General features: G+C 41.1%; 2 protein-coding genes and 4 non-coding genes across 7 annotated transcripts; 2 read left to right on the forward strand and 4 right to left on the reverse strand.

Moving 5' to 3' along the window:
- The first annotated feature begins 1,707 nt into the window (after positions 1 to 1,707).
- On the forward strand, positions 1,708 to 1,779 carry Trnac-gca (transfer RNA cysteine (anticodon GCA)). Its single transcript has one exon. It is a non-coding gene; the product is annotated as a tRNA-Cys (tRNA).
- Positions 1,780 to 2,772: 993 nt separating this feature from the next.
- Positions 2,773 to 2,844, forward strand: Trnap-ugg (transfer RNA proline (anticodon UGG)). Its single transcript has one exon. It is a non-coding gene; the product is annotated as a tRNA-Pro (tRNA).
- A 646-nt stretch (positions 2,845 to 3,490) lies between these two features.
- Positions 3,491 to 3,562, reverse strand: Trnap-ugg (transfer RNA proline (anticodon UGG)). The gene has a single exon. It is a non-coding gene; the product is annotated as a tRNA-Pro (tRNA).
- A 4,258-nt stretch (positions 3,563 to 7,820) lies between these two features.
- Positions 7,821 to 7,892, reverse strand: Trnap-ugg (transfer RNA proline (anticodon UGG)). The gene has a single exon. It is a non-coding gene; the product is annotated as a tRNA-Pro (tRNA).
- Positions 7,893 to 9,810: 1,918 nt separating this feature from the next.
- Positions 9,811 to 12,472, reverse strand: LOC131892103 (esterase E4-like). Of its 2 annotated transcripts, none has more exons than XM_059241851.1 (4): positions 12,156 to 12,472; positions 10,769 to 11,725; positions 10,436 to 10,704; positions 9,811 to 10,353 (listed from the first exon to the last, which is right to left on the reverse strand). In XM_059241851.1, the coding sequence occupies exons 1-4, from the start codon at positions 12,342 to 12,344 to the stop codon at positions 10,002 to 10,004; spliced, it is 1,767 nt and encodes a 588-aa protein (XP_059097834.1). In that variant the 5' UTR covers positions 12,345 to 12,472; the 3' UTR covers positions 9,811 to 10,001. The 2 variants fall into 2 exon arrangements, with proteins under 2 accessions (XP_059097834.1, XP_059097835.1); XM_059241852.1 differs by lacking the exon at positions 12,156 to 12,472 and adding an exon at positions 11,785 to 11,920.
- A 444-nt stretch (positions 12,473 to 12,916) lies between these two features.
- On the reverse strand, positions 12,917 to 14,024 carry LOC131892104 (DNA translocase FtsK-like). The gene is made up of 3 exons (XM_059241853.1): positions 13,870 to 14,024; positions 13,536 to 13,794; positions 12,917 to 13,295 (listed from the first exon to the last, which is right to left on the reverse strand). Exons 1-3 carry the CDS (start codon positions 13,885 to 13,887, stop codon positions 13,021 to 13,023), a joined length of 552 nt encoding a protein of 183 aa, XP_059097836.1. The 5' UTR covers positions 13,888 to 14,024; the 3' UTR covers positions 12,917 to 13,020.
- Between the last annotated feature and the right edge of the window lie 5,469 nt (positions 14,025 to 19,493).

Raw genomic sequence — 19,493 nt, forward strand, 5'->3', positions numbered from 1 at the left:
TCGCTTTTGATGGCATAATTGGAATGAATATTTTTTTTTCAATATTTTGTTGAAGATTTATGTCAAAGCTAAAGGTAGAAAATATTGTCACGGTCAAAGATCGAACGTCTTCTAGCGAGGTTTCAGAGAGCTTTCCTCTCCACTACTTCCATACTCCATGGTTGAGCAAAACTTTGCCCGCTCAGACAGTACGAGAGGAGAATCAGTTCCGTTGATTTAAAGACTTGATACTTGAAATGCAAAGATTGGACTTGAGAGTCAGCAATCAAAAATATTTTGAATGAGATGTTTGCCTTGGTGTCTCTGTTTTGATTCTAAATCATCATGATCGCCGTGATAGAGACCATGCTATTGCTAATAAATGTAAAAAAAACTCGTTTCGGCCCAAACTTGTCCCAGCAGCTGCAACCAGGCCAAACCGCCCATGTCGGATTTTTACTGCCAGCGCTAAGAAAAGAAAGGAAATGACTAAACCTCCAAATGCATTCCTCATTGCTAAACATTTACAGTAGGTAAGTTTTAAGCGATGCTACAAACTGTTTACAGATTTTTCTACATGCTTCAAAAAAAGTGACCCATTTTCATTTCGTTTTGGGGCATTGAAAAAGTATATTATATTTCTTGGCCATAAAGCATTTTGCAGTTTGCATTTTGCAATTATGCAATCTTTGGAAGGGTAATAATATCATAGCGTGTGCGTGCTGGATTTTGATCCAATTCGATTTCAATTGAAAAAGCAACTAAGATTACTCCTAACATGTGTTCATTACAGTTTTCAATTATTTTTCTTCTTGCAGGTTTTACGTGGACAAAGGTGCTAATCTGAGGCATTTTCAAAGATGATATTTTTCAAAAGTTGCTCCTTTTGTTTCCACCACAAGCAAAGAAATCATTACTAGAAATCTTGGTTGACTCATGTAGATTATGATATTATCCATTACACCGCTACTGAGTTACATAGGATTTAATGGTGCAAATTTCATCATTTAGAGCCCCAAAATGCACAAAGATGAAAGATTATCTTTCTTTGTCTTGCATAGTCTCACAAGAGCTCAAAATGCTATATAATGACACTGAAATCACACTAAAGGTAAAAATTTGGAAAACGTGTTTTACAATCATCATGAGTACCCTTAGTTACGCATTCACTTGAATTTTGAAGACAATACTTACATTGGTCGTTTCTTGAAGAACTTTTGTGATATTGAAGATCAATATCAATTCCTTGGGAAATTGAATAAAGATAGAACCGCGGCATTTCTGGGCTAAAAAACGATGACATTTGTACCATTAAATCCCATGCAACTAAGTAGAAGTGTAATGAATAAAGTCATAATTTATAATCAAGTGCAAACTGAGTGTGCTCCAAAAGGAACACTCAATAGGTTTTTGAAAATTTTAGTTCTTATCATGATTTTAAACATGTAAGTTTTTTTTTTATGTGGGCTGGAATACCATAAAGCAATAAACTCCAAGTTGTTCCCCATGATTTTCTGAGGTAGGAAAATGCCAAGATGTGTTTGGGAATTTCCCTGGAAACCTGATAGGGCCTTTTGAACCCTGTGTTGGGCCAGAAGAGACATCTTGCGTGCATGCTTGTTTGACGTCGTCGAACACGACGCTGTCCATTTGTGGGAGGAGAACAGGCCCGAAAGTATTAGTTCAAACTCATATAAAATTTGTTCATTGAGATCCATTCTTCAAGAAGGGGATATAGCTCAGTGGTAGAGCAATCGGCTGCAGTCCGATAGGTCCATGGTTCAACTCCGTGTGTCCCCTGTCTGTGTTTTGATCAAATTTATGTTTTGCCACATTTCAGTTGATGGTAGGTACAAAGTCCAGTCTTTGCATTTGGATTGGTTGTTCTTTTGTTGCTCTGTCTTTTTCAAAGTATTTCGTAATGTGAAAGAGCAAACTGGGAAAGTGATACTTTTGACATCATGTCCCTCACCCATGTTCCTAGTCGCCCACATGTTTGATTTGTTTCATGTACATCATATGGCTGCCATGCTTTTGAGAAGGTATCCACAGAATAGAACGACCAACGTCGTACATAGTGTCCTAGGCCAGGATACTTGTTGTGTTGACCTTTGTATTGGTCCTGACGATTTGATTTGATGCATGGTTCTAGTACCGAGTATGAAATTGTTTTCCAAATACGGCTTTTATATACCTCCGATCCTTATTGCTACCTTTAGCGATTTTGATTTGTTTGTTGAAATGGTATGTTTAGGTTAGGCTTTACCTAGCTGCGCGCTTTCTTTTGCCACTTTGCCAATGTCAACGTCAATGCCATTGCCAATACTGAATGCCTTTCTTGTCCATTGGTGGTACAAATGTATTGGCCAAAACCCATCAAACCACTCATTTTAGGCGTGATGCTACCAAGCGATCCATGGCACAGACAGCCATGTCTTGTGTTGTTATTGATGTTCCAGCATAATAGTGGGTTTTCATTCGTTTTTCCATCTGTTGGTTGCCCACGACTGAGTCTTGTCATGAAAGCAACAATCAATACCAGGAACATTCGGCCCATCGGGAAATGCATGGTAGTGATCCGAATGCTCTGAAGCACCGCAGCTGGCATTCGGAATTCAAGCAAGCTGTCTTTTCAAAAAAGAGTCGTCTTCAAGAACATTCTTCATTTGACACACAAAAGCAAAAATACAAATGCAGGCCAGTCCAGCGCAGCGCCTGTTGGAGATCAAACCAAATCAACCAGTTGCTTGATAACAAATTATATATTTGAATGTCACCATTTGTGTTAAGAGCGGCTTAGTGGTCTAGGGGTATGATTCCTGCTTTGGGTGCAGGAGGTCCCGGGTTCAAATCCCGGCTGAGCCCACAGTTTTACTACTTCCTCAAAAGAAGAGCAAGGCTGCTCACATGATCGGAGTTCGTCCCTGCTGTTCGAAATCATAGCAAAAGATTGCGTCTACTTGACCATCTTCAATGGTGTTTGATGAATGAAAGTCAAGTATGACTTGAAGGAACACAACCATAAGAGACACAATGAGGAAAACTGTTGCTTTTGCTCATCGCTACATGTGCATACAAATTGATGAAAAAGATCAAAATAATCAAAATAATAAATAAAGCTATCAAAATAACGGACGAAAACAAGAGGACTTTGTTTTTGTTTTAGCTCCCACAGGAGACAAGCGAAACAGGGCCCTAACATAGTCAAGCAGCGCAAAGAAACGTACCATAGCTGCTTTCCATACTTCCGCCAGGCTAGCTAACTTCTCTTTTTGAGCAAGAAAGAATCCAATATTTTGCGCTTTTAGGCCTACTTTTGAGCGCCTTTTTGTAGAGACAAGGCTCTGCTGTTTGCATTGCACAGTTGCCCCTCCCTAGTCGTAGGAAGGACATAGCACGACGTTTCAGATGATCAGATGATCTTTTGCAATCATTTCGAACAACAGGGACAGAATCCCATCATTGGAGGAGTCCTCTTCAAGCTCTTCTATTGAGAAAGAAATAAAACTGTGGGCTCAGCCGGGATTTGAACCCGGGACCTCCTGCACCCAAAGCAGGAATCATACCCCTAGACCACTAAGCCGCTCTTCCTTTGTGCCTCATGTGAGATTCAAATACATATTTTCTTTTTATAAACCAACCGCCCCATTGCGTTTCCTCTCCAACACGCTTGCATTTGCACTTTTGCTTTTGTACGTTATGTGAAGAATGTTCATGAAGAATGAGTTTTTGTAAAGGCAGCTTGCTTCATTCAAGCTGCGCTTTAGAGCATTTGCATCATGACGCTGCATATATGTACTTAAAGACTTCATAGGCCAAAATGTTCCTGGAATTGATCGTAATTTGTGGACGACACATGGAAAAATGAATACTACCAAGGGATCCAAGAGCGGCCATTTTTTCGCCAATCAATTTGGGCCACCAATGGACAACAAAGGCGCGCAGAGAGAGAATATTGGTAAAGCAAAGGAAAGTGCCCAACTAGGTCAAGTAAGCTAGCTCGATTTAACATTTCAACGAAAAAGAAAGGGTTCCCCGAACGCCTAAAATGGTTGAAGATAGCAATTGTCACATGGAAACCCCGTACTTGCAGAACAATTTCATACTCAGTATCAGAACCATGCACCAACTAACTCATCAGGAAAAACACAAATATCAACTTTCTTGCCTTAGAGTGGCTAGTAGATTCCATTCTTGTGGATGGATACCTTTCTTGACATCATTGGCAGTCAGTAATATGTAAACGAAACAGATCAAGAAGTTGGGGTGACTAGGAACATGGATCAAAGTCATCATCAAGTCAAAAGCATGGTTTTCCCACTTTGGTCTGTCACGTTACAACATATTTTATGAAAGAAAGAGCAACCAAAAGAACAATCAATCCCAATGCAAAGATTGGACTTTGTAGCTACCATCACCTGAAATGTAAGACCGCACACCAAAAGCATATCGCTCAACTTCAAATTGTTAAAAAGCAGTCAGGGGACACACGGAGTTGAACCATGGACCTATCGGCTGCAGCCGATTGCTCTACCACTGAGCTATATCCCCTTCTTGACACGCCAGGTGAACGTGAACATATAAAACAATGATTTGGGCCAGGTCTCGTCGCACAACCGGACGGCGACGTGTGTTCCATGTCAAACAAGCACGCAAGACTTCTTTCTGGCCCCCGAGAAAGCACAAGATCTCACTGTCCGCTCTCATTTCAATCCCATCCATGAATCCTGAGGAGCCCTCTCAATCAATGATTACCTTCAAATCCTGGGACAAAAGAATTCATGTCACCTTGATGCAATAGGACCCTGCTCCTCAAAGGCGGGAATAAAGAAGACGTGTCTTACTACAAAACTTACTACAAAGATGTTTAACTCTCACTGTCCAAATTTCTTCACAACTTGACGCACCAACCAATCTTTGTCCCTATGCCCTAGGATCATCTCAGGAGTTCATCTCAAGAGTTGCTTACCTTCTGGCTGCACATTGGAGGGTGCTTTTTATGACACTTAACTTGTTCCATCTTGAAGTGTGTAAAAGGTCTTTAAGTTGTATTTTTCGCACATTCACTTGGTACTTGTGCTCCTCTCATCATATATGAGTATTGGCCACTCTCTCCAGTTTCCACTCACTCTGAAGCTAGCTCATATTGATCCAATTTTAAAGCGAGGGATAAGTTGATTACTTTTGCTCCACCCCACAGTCATATGGTGGGTTGAATTCTCTCACTTGGATGATTGCGAACATGTTTGAGAAGATCGTGCCATACAAAGTTGCAGAATTTCTTGAACTCCATAAAGGGATTCCTCCTAGTCAGCACGGCTTTTGAGCGCATTTTAGCTGGTCTACCCAAGTGATAATTGATACCGTTTAGGTAGGTAGATCTGGTCATAGAGTCATTAAGGGACGCCAGACTCATGAGTCACTTCATGGAGTCTATTTCGAGTTGGCCAAGGCCTTTGACAAGGTAGATCAGGGTCTTGCACTTGTCACGACGCTCCACGAGACAGGGATGGACCCAAGGCAAGATGTTGGATTGCTTCATTTGTGGCAGGTACGACGGAACTAGTTGAGGTCAAGGGACCCCTATGTACATGATGTCAAGTTGGATGTCCCCCAGTTGGAGAAGTGGCTTGTGCAGTCCGTGGAAGGAATTGTGCCATCACACTGTCTGTCCGGTCCTGGAGCACTTGATAATTTCAAGGTGTCAATGGCTTCAAGGGCTGCCTTCTCGTCAACGGCCATGCGCTCTAGTGAGAAACTGTTGTCGCCAAGACAGGGGTCGTGTTTGCAACAAGGTGAGCAGCCGTGGTTGAAAGAACAAAAGGGAAAATGGCTTGCCCAGGATATTGATGGCCAAATAAGTCGAGTTGGACAATTCTTCTCTTTCAGACAGGCAATCTATTCTACTGTACCTATTTCGGTGATTCTGCAAGGGCATTGCTGCTTTTTGTAAAAACGTTTGACTACATAGAAACGTCACAGGAGTTGGAGAACCAAAACGGGCTTGGGACTGTACATACACTATTCAAAAAAGGTATGACAGGCTGGACAATGAAAGATTGGGCCTTGCCCTCTGACAACCATTTCAGTACGAAAACATTTGTATTTTGGATTTCCCAATTGATTCCATCTTTTGCTGTGCTAGCTCCCAATTACTTCAAAAGACAGAGGGTTGTGAAATGTCGGATCCATCAAAGACCTCCAGCCAGCTCTTTGAGGAGACATCAAAGGTTAGATGAGCCACAAAGTCTTAACGGTTACATTGTACAGAGGAGCTGTGCTCAGTTGTGCTTGTCAGGAGTTGACCAATGCCAATGGATAGAGGAAATTTGACACGCGGAAGCTCTCTTTGGCCTTGGCAACATCTCGCATGATTGGTAGCAAGTAATCATTGCATTTGTCCAATTCATCTCCGGAAAGCACCTCCTCACACCATTTCCGTTTAGTTTGTATGGCTTTGAAGGATCATTCTAGATTGTTAAGACCTCATTCGTAATGTTGAAATCATAAGTGTTATTTATCCCTAAGCATCACTTGAGGTCAGTTCAATCTAGGATTGAAAATTCTTTGAGGATGAGCAAGGTTAAGACAACGTCATTCAAAAGTAGTCATTCAATAGAGTCAACAACTGACACAATTGTCGGAATTTCACCATGACGAGCACTTTTTGTCGTGAATTTCGGCAAATGTTCCATAATTGGCAACAATGGTTGGCTTACGTATCAATTGAGTGTTATTGCGGTTCAAGAATAAGCGGAGAGAATGATCGATGAGGCACCTTCAAGCCCTTGAGAATCCCAGTTAGTTTGAACATTCAAGTCCTTGTCCCTTGTTTTGCATTGTTTTCTGGTATAGAAAAGTCCATGTGCCCACAGAAATGACAAATTGATCACTGATAAAAGTTCTGACAATTGAAATAAAACACAACTGAATTCTGAAAAGAAAATCATACCTTTTTGAGTCTTTTTCAGTTTTAACTTTTCTTCACGTTTTTTTGTCCCTTTTATTGATAGCAAGTTCCAATTTCTGTCATTGATTTGATGCACATGTAGGGATGAAACAAGCCGCAGTGTTCCTTGTTGCGTCTCGTATGGTTGTGTTGTTTTCAAAATCATTTTTGACTGTCATATCTTCATTTAGGGACGGGCAAATTGTCTAAAAGGCGTTTTTGTCACTAAAGAACATTCATACACATTTGCACTTTTCACCTTGATTGCACTTTTTCACATTTATTTTGCACCATTTTTGCATATTTGGCCGAAAAATGTTGTTCTTGTTGAAATCAGAACTTTCTTGGCGTCAGGATTGGTTTGAAGGTTTGATGTCAAAGTTGCCGCCAAAATAAAGACATGAATGACTGAAATCTGAACAATTGACTTCAACTATTAAATTCGGCAGGCCAAAAGCACTCCCCCCCCCCGTTAATGTCGATGAGCCAGCATACCATGATGGCTGAGGAGCAAGTGAAAACAGAAATAAAGAAGAGCCACTTTCAAGTCCAAGGAGACAAGCGAAACAGGGCCCTAACATAGTCAAGCAGCGCAAAGAAACGTACCATAGCTGCTTTCCATACTTCCGCCAGGCTAGCTAACTTCTCTTTTTGAGCAAGAAAGAATCCAATATTTTGCGCTTTTAGGCCTACTTTTGAGCGCCTTTTTGTAGAGACAAGGCTCTGCTGTTTTGCATTGCACAGTTTGCCCCTCCCTAGTCGTAGGAAGGACATAGCACGACGTTTCAGATGATCAGATGATCTTTTGCAATCATTTCGAACAACAGGGACAGAATCCCATCATTGGAGGAGTCCTCTTCAAGCTCTTCTATTGAGAAAGAAATAAAACTGTGGGCTCAGCCGGGATTTGAACCCGGGACCTCCTGCACCCAAAGCAGGAATCATACCCCTAGACCACTAAGCCGCTCTTCCTTTGTGCCTCATGTGAGATTCAAATACATATTTTCTTTTTATAAACCAACCGGCCCATTGCGTTTCCTCTCCAACACGCTTGCATTTGCACTTTTGCTTTTGTACGTTATGTGAAGAATGTTCATGAAGAATGAGTTTTTGTAAAGGCAGCTTGCTTCAATTCAAGCTGCGCATTAGAGCATTTGCATCATGACGCTGCATATATGTACTTAAAGACTTCATAGGCCAAATGTTCCTGGAATTGATCGTAATTTGTGGACGACACATGGAAAAATGAATACTACCAAGGGATCCAAGAGCGGCCATTTTTTCGCCAATCACAATCAATTTGGGCCACCAATGGACAACAAAGGCGCGCAGAGAGAGAATATTGGTAAAGCAAAGGAAAGTGCCCAACTAGGTCAAGTAAGCTAGCTCGATTTAACATTTCAACGAAAAAGAAAGGGTTCCCCGAACGCCTAAAATGGTTGAAGATAGCAATTGTCACATGGAAACCCCGTACTTGCAGAACAATTTCATACTCAGTATCAGAACCATGCACCAACTAACTCATCAGGAAAAACACAAATATCAACTTTGCTTGCCTTAGAGTGGCTAGTAGATTCCATTCTTGTGGATGGATACCTTTCTTGACATCATTGGCAATCAGTAATATGTAAACGAAACAGATCAAGAAGTTGGGATGACTAAGAACATGGATCAAAGTCATCATCAAGTCAAAAGCATGGTTTTCCCACTTTGGTCTGTCACGTTACAACATATTTTATGAAAATGGATAGGGGAAATTTGACACGCGGAAGCCTCTCTTGGCCTTGGCAACATCTCGCATGATTGGTAGCAAGTAATCATTGCATTTGTCCAATTCATCTCCGGAAAGCACCTCCTCACACCATTTCCGTTTAGTTTGTAGGGCTTTGAAGGATCGTTCTAGATTGTTAAGACCCTCATTCGTAATGTTGAAATCATAAGTGTTATTTATCCCCAAGCATCACTTGAGGTCAGTTCAATCTAGGATTGAAAATTCTTTGAGGATGAGCAATGGCTATTAATCAACGGACTATCACGAAAATATGAGGCAGAAATTGCAGAAGTTTGAGGGTTCGGATTTGCGAAATCGCTCATCCGAGGCTTGTTTTCAAAAGATCTCAGCTCAGAAGTTTAAGAGTTCCGTACGTCTGAGTAATTAAGTGCCAAAACCTAATGTATTTACAAGAATGATCAATCGCGTAAACATATACATATAAATACCGGGTGTCGAGGATAAGATGAGACACACTTATCGCTTTCACTTAAAATATCATAATTTTTTAGAAGATAAATTTGAGAGCGTAAGTTCTAACAATTAATAGATCAGACTATGTTAAATTTACGTTATTTTTAAACGTTTTTTATATTTAAAGCTTATGTTTCGAAATAGGATCCTTTTAAAGCAATGGCTTTAGCCAATCTGATCTGAAAACGGTGAAAAAAAGTGCGTATTTTAGTTGGAGGGAGTTTTTCCATGGTGCATCAAATTGGCTGCCTAGAATTTTAGCCAAAGGGGGCCATTCTTTTTAAGCTTCTTTCTCAATAAAGGACCACACAGCATAGACCAGAGTTTTAAGATCTGGAAAATTTGGGGAAACAGGACTCCCTCATTAGCCAAATAGGAGATTGTCTTTTTGGCTGAATGAGCTGGAGGAAAGTCTTGTTGAAAGACAACAGGCTGGTTAAATGCTACTTTTCTCATGTAGAAGTGTATCCCGCACACAGCAGAGCTGCAATCAATTCTCTTTTTGCTTGCATTAAATTTAGCTTTGATTTTTTTTTTGCATTTTTGTTTACATAAATGAAAAGAGTGGACAATAACAAAAAATTGATAAAAACTCACGCAACTCTTTTGATTAGCCGTGTTGTTGGCCTTATGCATTTCTCTTAAAAAACTGGCCTCAACATAGGCAATAAAAATGCAACACTCTCAGATTTTTTTGTGTGTGAAAAAAGTTTACCGTGGTCTACTTTTCAATTTATTTCCATTTCAAAGCTGAATGTTGTTTTCTCCCCGACTGTTGACAGAATGAATTAATACCATCCATTTCGTTTGATACATTTTTAGACGGATTTAAACGACGTTCTTTTCCAAGATATCGTCAGTCTCAAACACTTCATTCACTGCCTTGACACTTGTTTCATCATTCAATGAGCACGTCAAGTAATCCCAATGGAGAAACCAGGGGACGTTTAAGATCTGCCGCCAGAAGCTCAAACGAGGCAAGGGAAAAGGCAAACAACGGCTCATTTGGGCATCAAATGGGGAATTGAAGTTCAGAAGGCGTCCTCGGCCGGGACGAAATGGCAACCAACTGTTTTGCTCCAAAGAAGGATTGCCACTACGAATGAAGTTTCCAATCATCGATGTGTATAGCTTCACCATCCTCTTATCCTCCTCATTGTGCGGTCCGGCCCAGGGCATGCTATTTTTTAATTAAATGAACTTTAACTCTATTCGGTGATATGACACTTTAGATATACCAGGACACTCTAGATATACAGTACCTCATGATGTATCGTACATCATCCAGATGAGCTACTCCCCCGTGATGGTTGGGGCTCTCTCCATACATGTTGACATAGCCCCAGCTTCCGATATAGTTGAATTTGTACAAATAGATATTGGACAGAGATTGCCGGGATTGTAGGTAAACGCCCAAGAGCTCTTCAAAGTTGAAAAGCGAGTCTGACATCATTTCAGCTACTCTTATCCGATGCTCCGTTCGGTTCCACTCTTTGTTGTTGAAGTAAAAGTCCCAAATTGCATCTCTTTCCTAAGGATAAACAAGTTCCTAAGATTTAAAAAAATAATTAATCATTTTGGCAGAAAACATTTACTTGTGGACCTACACCCGGGTGGGTGAATAGATGCTTGAAGACCTCATTTAGGTTGTCATTGGCAAACGCCAGTCGATCCTCCCAGATCTTGCCAAACAGCTCCACAGAGAAGGCGCTCGATTCCATGGAAGTGATTCCGGTCATCCAAGGGATATCCTTGTTAAATTCCCCCAAAGCCAAAGCCTCTGTCGGATCAAGAGGCCAAAATGGATAGTCTGCCTCGACATCAACTCTGGGAGAATACACGCCAAAGGGAAGTTTGGCCGCAGTGTCGGGAAAGAACTCAGTGAAACCTGAGGCCGAAGCTGTTAAGGTCACGGCATCCACAGTTCGGAGACACTCGATTAAAGCCTGAGAAGGGTGAATGGGACAACCCACAAGTTGAGCTTGTCTGCGGGCTATTTGTCCATGGTTATTCTGTTGGCCCGCCCAAGCCATGGTTGTGGCTCCACTAATAGAGATTGCCCGCTGGAAGAGCCCGTTGCTTAAAGGGGAGATGATGTGACCATGGGCACTAGCGCCCCCGGCACTATGGCCCAAAAGGGTTATCCTATCCGGATCCCCACCAAAGCTGTGAACATTGGACTTGATCCATTTCAAGGCTAACACCTGGTCATTGAAGCCGTAATTACCAGGAGCCACAGAGTCTTGGGTGCTCAACCAACCAAGAGCACCTAGCCGATATTGAACATGGATCACAACCACGCCTCGATCAATGAGTTGATGGGGCCCGTAGCTGGATTGTCGTCCAGACCCGTACGACCAACGTCCACCGTGGATCCAAACTACCACGGGCAATTTAGATTCGGGCACTAAACTAGGCGTGTAGACACTCAACCATAAACAATCTTCAGCGCCGATGGTTCCCGTTTCGACGATGGCCGGGATCTGGATACAAGCGGGTCCATCCAAAGTAGCGTTGAAAACACCTTGCCAATTGCCAATAGGTAATGGATCCTGAAAAAGGGAACAGATTTGTCTATGATAACTTCAAGTTTCATTGAAAAATCGGCTACCTGACCCCCATTTTGGCAAGCACAGTTTTTAAAACCCATTAAATTTGCCAGCTCTAAAGCATTCAGCAACAGATTTCTCGTTGACATTTCAATTCTTGGAGATGTTTTAATGGAAATGTAACCTGTACAGCACTTCGAATCAGTGTTATGTCGTAAACCCTAATTGGGAATTAACTGCGTTGACATTTTAACAGCTTTGAATGGATGACATACGTATGAGTATGTTTTGTTTCTCAAAAATCGTGTTTTAGCCAAAAAATCAAGTTTTAAAGAAACGGCTGATGTACTAATTAACGGCAAATTCAAAAGTCCAAAAACGTAGCCCACTTATTTATAATTCAATCAATGAACGAGTGTACAATGGGACATACCCGGAAACGAAGCGTCCCCAGAGGTGGATGGGCGTACGGAATGCTATGAAAGCCAAAGAACGAGTTGCCCTCAAAGCTGGTCTCGATTCGTCCCAGAACTGCTCCAATGCCAGTGAGCACAATCACTCCTTGAGCCATCGGAACCAGGAGGACCAAAGCCAAGGTCAACCTCGACGACAATGTCCCCATGTTCCTCCAATAGGTCCGTCACTGTACTAAAAATGACTGCTTGGGTGGTGCTTTAATCAAAACTACGCTATTGCGAGTTTGGCCAAGAAGTAATAGCTTTTATGCTGAAGAGTCTCGAAGAATTGAGGGAAGGAGCTCAAACAATGATTGTGCCGAACGCAATGTTGGCGGAGAGAACAAATCACTGAGTAATCAAGGCCAAGGTTGTGCAAAGAAGATGACCGAGTTCACCGAACATTGCTTCAGTTGATCTGATAAGACTAGTTAATAATGGAGGTACGTGAAGTGTGACAAATTATAGGGAGAGTCTCTTTGAATCTTGGGTAATATGGTATTGCTGATGTTTGCTTTTCAGACGTTGATTCAAATCCAAAGTGTATTCGGAAAGGATAATCTATGCATGATTTAGAAATTCTTGGGTAAGCAATTATATACACGTTCTCGAGTTTCATTCCAAATACAAAAAAAAATCAATTTCAAATCATCCATTGCAAGATAAACCGTACAATAAAAACACCTCAAGTCCATGGCTTGTTTTGGAAGCACAAAGAAGAAAAACATAATTCCAGATATTTGTTTTAAAACCTGACAATATATTTCAACATGAACGAACTGACTGAACTTTTGATTGGTTTTGAGGATCATTGGAATGGCGGCGACTGGCCCTCAAGGCAATTTAGGCTTGTCTAAAGCCATAGTATAGGTAGGGTTGTTGAGCTTGCTGTTGTGGCTGTTGTTGTTGATAACCGTAAACAGGGGCAAATTGTTGTTGTTGTTGCTGGTATTGTTGGGCGGGAACGGGAGCAAATTGTCGTTGAGCAGCCTCAGGAACGGGTGCCACGGGTGCCTCGGGGGTGGGGAATCGGGCCTTGACCTTTTCGATAATGTTGGAGAGAGCTGGAGCACCTCGTTGGATCAAATTGGCCGAGCCTTCAATTTGGCTAATGACAGCTATAAAGAACAAATAATAATGTGTAACATGTCCCCTTGTCTGGCAAGTTTGATCCATTGACTACGTTGCGTTAAAATCGAATCAATCTTCAGTTGATTGTTTGCTACAATCATATTATAAATTGCGAAACCTCGAGGAGAAGAACGAACGGGTTCAAAAATGGATTCAATATCCAGAGCCTCTGAGCCTCTTGATATGGAGAGTAGCCTCTGGTTCAATTCTTGAGAAGCCTCACTTACCGTCAAAGTTGTTGTCGGGAATGGCACTGGGATCGGCGCCAAAGAGCTCAGCCAGTTCCTTCAGGTCGACTTTCTTCAAAAGCTCAGCCACTTTGAGGGTAGCTTGGGCAGCATTGTCGGCAGAGGCCTGAATCTGAGGGGGTTCCAGGGCCAAAAGCTCAGGGTTTTGTTGGAATTGGTAGTTGAACTCTCCTTCCTTGGGTTGGTATCGATACTGGAAGTTCTCTTGAGCCAGAACTCCGGAGCTCAACAGAAGCATCTATAACAGAGAGGAGAACAATGAAGCACCACTCATAGGGTCTCGTTCTCTTGAATGCGCCATTTTCTGTCTTACACAAGTGAGGGCCAACATATTGGTTGAGGTTGAGGTGTTGTGGAGGTGATGAAGCAAACTAGTTCACTGATGCTCTTTCAACTCATCCTGTTGTCTTATATATGGTTTTCAATCGCACCAATCGAGTTTCCCTCGCATGATTTGGAGTGGTCTAGATAATACATACCAACGATGAGTGGGGGTTACATAACACGTGGCGTGATTTTGTGAATGGACGACGAATCTCCTTCGAGCAGGCCCAAACGTCAAACGCGGGTTGAATGCCTGGTCTCATAACTTATGAGGGTTGCTTGGTTGCTTGGTTGCTTAGTGGGTTGGTGGAATGTGTGTTGGTATAGAAAAAGACACACTTAGAGGATAGATAATTTCGAGAACGGACATGCCCAAAATGGATTACATATATGAACAATTGGTTGGTACTACAAGCTTTTGATCTCGTGTTTGGCTTCTCCCAGTCAAACAAGATCACAACAAACCCCCCTTGTTATTGTTTAATCTTTACAACTTGAAAGGCTAGAAGCGCCCGGTCTCATTTAGCCATAAACGTACAAGAAATGTTATGAAACACGAATATGTACACCAAATACATATTCATACATAACTACCTACATGACTTTATAACCATATGGCTATCGTGGTTGTTTTAAGCATCATTGATGAGATGCCGTGAGTACATAATCAGATGTATGTTAGATCATGCCCAGCTTTATATGTATCTAAATTTGTTGGACGGTACTTCCAATTCGACTTCAATTGGTGAACTAAAATATGTCTAGTTGTCTTTTGTTTGCACAGGCTACTCAATAGTGCTATTTGTTCAGTAAAAATCTATGGAGAGATAGGTGTGAGTTTCTTGCCAAGGAAGACGAGTAACAAGCCTTTCATGTACCTTGTTAATCAGAAACTTTGGTCTGTCCAATTTCAATGGGACCCGAAAACAAAACATACCATATATTTAAGCTACACTGTTTATTGCTTCCGTATTCAGTAACGAGTAAGCACAGAAGCAAACTTTTTGGGTTGGTCAATACTTCATACAAGTGGTCATTTCTACATCTAGATCTAGACGATCTAGTTTGAATAGGTATGATTTTGCAATGCTTTTCAAGCTGTAAAACATTTTGTATTAGATCTTACGGGATATTGTCCCTCATTTTGCGTGCAAGGTTAACTTGTTGGTCAGGATTTAAATCAGACAGTTCATTTCGATAACTTTAATTAAACAGTTTCAGCATCATTTTTTGAAAATAACAAGCACGAGCAAACATCTGTTCAAGTGCATGTAGTTAACCCACTTCATTAGAAAACCTGCAAAAAATCCTGTCCTCAAAAGAGAAGCTAAAACACAAAGTTAAAAAAGGCTTAAAATAATTTGGCATTAATTCAACAATTTCAAAAGGGCTTGCAATAATATAATGTGCGGAGGTCTTTGACTCCAGTTTTACCACATTTGTTGAGTTTGCTGTTAAGATTTGTCATCTTTATCCCATTTTCGTCCTTGTAACTGTTCAGTTCCTGGAGCTTTAGGGATATTTCTACATTAAGGTAGAAGAAATGATTAACGTTGTTCAAAACATGCGAATGCATCTGTTGTGGATTTCCTCTCCACTACTCGGAATAGAATCTCGAACAATTACAGACCAAAAAGTATGTATCTTACCTTTCTCTACTATTGTTATATAATATAATATCTGACCCACCAACAAATTAATGCTGGTGGATCTGGCTAACGTTTGAATGTGTGAGAGATTGATTGGAAACTTTGATCAAAAACTTGTCCAAGTCTGACATAAGCAATGTCATTCGATCAACACCTACACACTCCCAACACAAATTTGAGGGCAACGAGTTGACCAATGGAGCAGCCCGACAAAGAAGAGAGGAAGACCTCGTTGTTTTAACTAACCTGAGTCCTGCTAAACATTAAAGCTCTTACCTCGGAGGTATCGACGTAATTGATCATCTTTTTTGACTTGTTGAGTTGCTGGATTCATTTGAGGTAGTTCAAAGATAAACAACCTACAGGCTCCTGGGAAAGGCTGCTCCACAGCAATCATCTATTAGAACATAGGTTTGATGAAGAAAATCTCGCCATGAAGAATGGTAGAAATCAAGAAGCTTGTTCGTAAATTTAGTAGTTGTTGTAATGGAACAAAAACATAATGAACGAACCTTGAATACAAGCATAGAGAATGGAGCACCAAAGCATAAAAACACCATAAAACTTGAAGTGAAGTAAAGGCATTTTGGAATCGAGTTTTTGTTAAGCTTAAGTTGGTTGACTGGCAATTCAGGTTGGGTGTTCTCTTGACTGTAACATGGTGGTAGAAAAATTTAAAAAAGTAAAACAACGGTATCGGCAACGGAACAGTCTTTTTAGCCTTTCCGTTATCGTTACTTTCTTCTTTTGACCGATTTCTTTAAAGGTTCCGTCTCAAATGTCGAGACCTATTTGGCATAGATATTTGGTGCACTGTTGTAAATGTACAGTGGCGCAAGAGCAGTCAAGAAGTGGGGAAAATTGCCCACCAAAATGTAAAATTATTAAGTTAAATGGACCAGCCTTTGAACGACATAATATAGTTGCAATGTGATATTTTCAAGAAGTGGGGAGAATATCTCGTGAAGAAACAGAAAGAAGCATGGGAAAAGTATGAATAACGAAATGCAAAACATGTTGTGGCACGGCATGCAATTGGGGAACACTAATATTGAATCTGACTCTCCACTCGTCAATCCTTTAGAGCACTGACAAGAAAACCATGTCTGGATTCTTGGATATGGTCGTCTCCTCTCTTCTCGTCTCGCCCCTCTCATCACCGTGCTCAAAAAGCCTTATCACGTTTGGAGAAAAATACTCTAATCCATCTTTTTCTGTTATCTACCTCGTAAAACCATGAGAAATACTTTTGATCTGATTAACGAACACAATTTTGGCTCAGATTAAACACTCCATTGCCAAAAGATTACCAAGTTTTGTTTGGACATTTCCAACAACCTTCAAAATGACTTTTTAACCACTGTGTCAGTCGTCTCAGCGGTAAGAAGATCATCCAAAAATCCAGGTCTTAGCTTTTCCTTTGAAATAGGACGTTCTGGGCATTTCATTTGAGTACAAAGTTGCATGGAACTTCAAAGCTTTTCCTATCATAGAGTCTGAACATTATGTCAAATGATTGTGCAATGGCTTTTTTGCTGGTAACTTCCAATCCCTTTAAACTTATTTGTCCCTTAGATTTTGTACTTATTGGAGAAAAAAATGAAAATCTAAAAGAAACAGGTACCTTTGAAGAAAGTTGGCTTGGAACTTTTTTAGTTTTTTTAAACGCTCGTACTTCTAAGTGAAAGCTTGGACGTTACCCAGCAGAATGAGCATTCGCTCATCACTTGGGCGAGTGTACTTTCATACCGGTTGACGTCCAAGCCACTAACTCTTCGGTTAAGCTTTAAAAACTGGCCTCCGGCCTGTGTTATTAATAGGGCCGGCCAAAACTTGCAGATAAATATGGTATTTATTGACACCAAATTTGCATAAAAAATCAACCGAACTTGCACAAAAATTCGCAAATAAACTTTCCAAAACATAGACGTCAACACGATCTGGGGGTCTGTGAGGGCCATTTTTGCATTCCATATCAGACAACATGTAGCTGAATAGGAAAATTATATCTTCTAGCACCTGGATTTGAAGGTGCTCTCCCTATGTAGCAGATTCTTGCCTTGTCTATGGTGCCTCCTCCCCTCCTCAGTAAGGCCCGGAAATAAAATTCTTTGTTGTGAGGGCCAAATAATCACAAAAATATTTTTTGAAAGCGCTGAATAACTTTTTCCACAGGAAAAAAATGCTTAAACGCAAAGATATAAGCCTGAAAGACAAGAAAGAAAAGCAAGAAAGACACATACAAAGACAGCATGAAACTAAGTTTGCAAAAGTTTGAATACCACATATTTCAATGCATTTCATTATTTCAAAATCTTAGAAATCAAATGCCCTCAAAGTTGTCTCCTAACTTAAACCTCCAAATTAATACCCTAAACCATGCAGGCTTCTAGATCAAATTTAGTTCCTCTGGGTGAAGAGACCTCTAAAATGCAAATATTTTTGTATTTGCTCTTTTGTGTGTAAAGTATTGAGATTCTAGTTGCATTCTCAGAAAAGCTATAGTTTTGCCAGCAGACAATGCAGTATTTAAAGGAGGTGTAGAAGTATTCTTTACAATACATCTTCAAAAATATCCATAAGCATTTTCCTCAACCAGGTTTTAATAGACATTTACAATGAATGCAAAGGTTAGCAATTTTGAGCCCTCGAAAAAATAATGAGCCTTAATTTGACCTTCTCTCAGTCTCAGTAGACCATTCGGACGGATCCCGTGAGGAGTGATTGGCTCCAATGATATCGATATTGAATAAGGTCAAACTGAGGAAGCTTGAGGATAAAAGCGCTCAACAAGATGTCTTTCAAACAAAGGAGTTACCCCTCAAGATAAAGAAAGTCAAAGCTCACAAAAACCACCTTTTGGATGAGAAATGTGCTTTGTATTTTGTATTTGTATTTAGGTCCCAAAGGCTTGAATATGTTTTGTTACAATATTATTGATTGATGCAGCGTGGCTAAAAAACTCAAGACAATACTCAAGTTTGCTCTTGATGAGAGCATTATATAATACTAGTCGGATATTCGGGGGCAAAGCGGTTTTTGACATAGATAAGGTGAACAAGGTCTGCCTTACGCCTTTACACTCTTTACACATACGAGAGGGTGTATCGTCCACAACATACCACTTGGCTGCCAGTGTGATGCTGCCCCAAGTTATATCCGCTACACTTACTCCCAAAGGCAAGATTGGCTCGGACGAGGCTCCATAAGGCTTGATGCGAACCTTTGTCGATTTTAAGCGAGTCAGAAGGGATTTGGGAGCGAGTCTCCGAGGGACAACGTTAATTTGTGCTCCGGAATCGGCGACGCCCGAGAGGTGGGTCCCGTCAAGGATGAAGTGTACCCGAGGATTTGTGGTATGATGCTTGGGAGTGGCATTTGCCATGAAGACGTGAAGGTAATGAGCATCCTCCCCTGAAGAAAGTCCTTCATTATCGCAGACCGGAGTTTCTTCGTTTCCATTGCTTGTAGCAAGAATATTTTTAGAAGTTTTAGATCGAGGCTTTGATTGAACTTTTGCATGTTGGTTTCCTTTCCCACTTTGGAATTCAGTGTTGGACTGTTGTGAGCTCAAACACACAATTGCCAAATGGCCTCTCTTCTTGCATAATGAGCAGACCTTGTCTATTGCTGGACATTGCCCTAGAGAGTGCCTCGTGCGAGAACCACACCTCAGACACACATTTGTCTTGGGTCGAAAGCCAGCCTTTCGAACAGAATTCTTTGAGTATGGTCCCGACAGTCTCATTACGGTTTCTGTGTCCGCGAGGAAAGTGGATCCCGCGTTCATAACGGAATTGGACGCAACCGCCGAATCCTCGAAGAGAGTTGGCGACCACCTCGTCAAAGGCCCAGTTCTTTTGGATAGTAGCGTCGCGGAGGGTGCGATCCGAGGTACCCAAAACCAGCTGGATTTTGGCAGCTAGCTTCACTGGGTCCCCCTCGTTGAAATCCCCCTGATCGA

The sequence above is a fragment of the Tigriopus californicus genome, chromosome 12, assembly GCF_007210705.1.
Source record: "Tigriopus californicus strain San Diego chromosome 12, Tcal_SD_v2.1, whole genome shotgun sequence".
NCBI lineage: Eukaryota > Metazoa > Arthropoda > Copepoda > Harpacticoida > Harpacticidae > Tigriopus > Tigriopus californicus.

Coding starts and splice junctions, on each gene's coding strand:
- LOC131892104 (XM_059241853.1), bottom strand. Junction 13,296..13,535: donor TCCCGACAACAACTTTGACG/GTAAGTGAGGCT, acceptor TGTTCTTTATAG/CTGTCATTAGCCAAATTGAA.
- LOC131892103 (XM_059241851.1), bottom strand. CDS start 12,344: ATGGGGACATTGTCGTCGAGGTTGACCTTGGCTTTGGTCCTCCTGGTT. Junction 11,726..12,155: donor TGGGGACGCTTCGTTTCCGG/GTATGTCCCATT, acceptor TCCCTTTTTCAG/GATCCATTACCTATTGGCAA. Junction 10,354..10,435: donor GATGTACGATACATCATGAG/GTACTGTATATC, acceptor ATTAAAAAATAG/CATGCCCTGGGCCGGACCGC.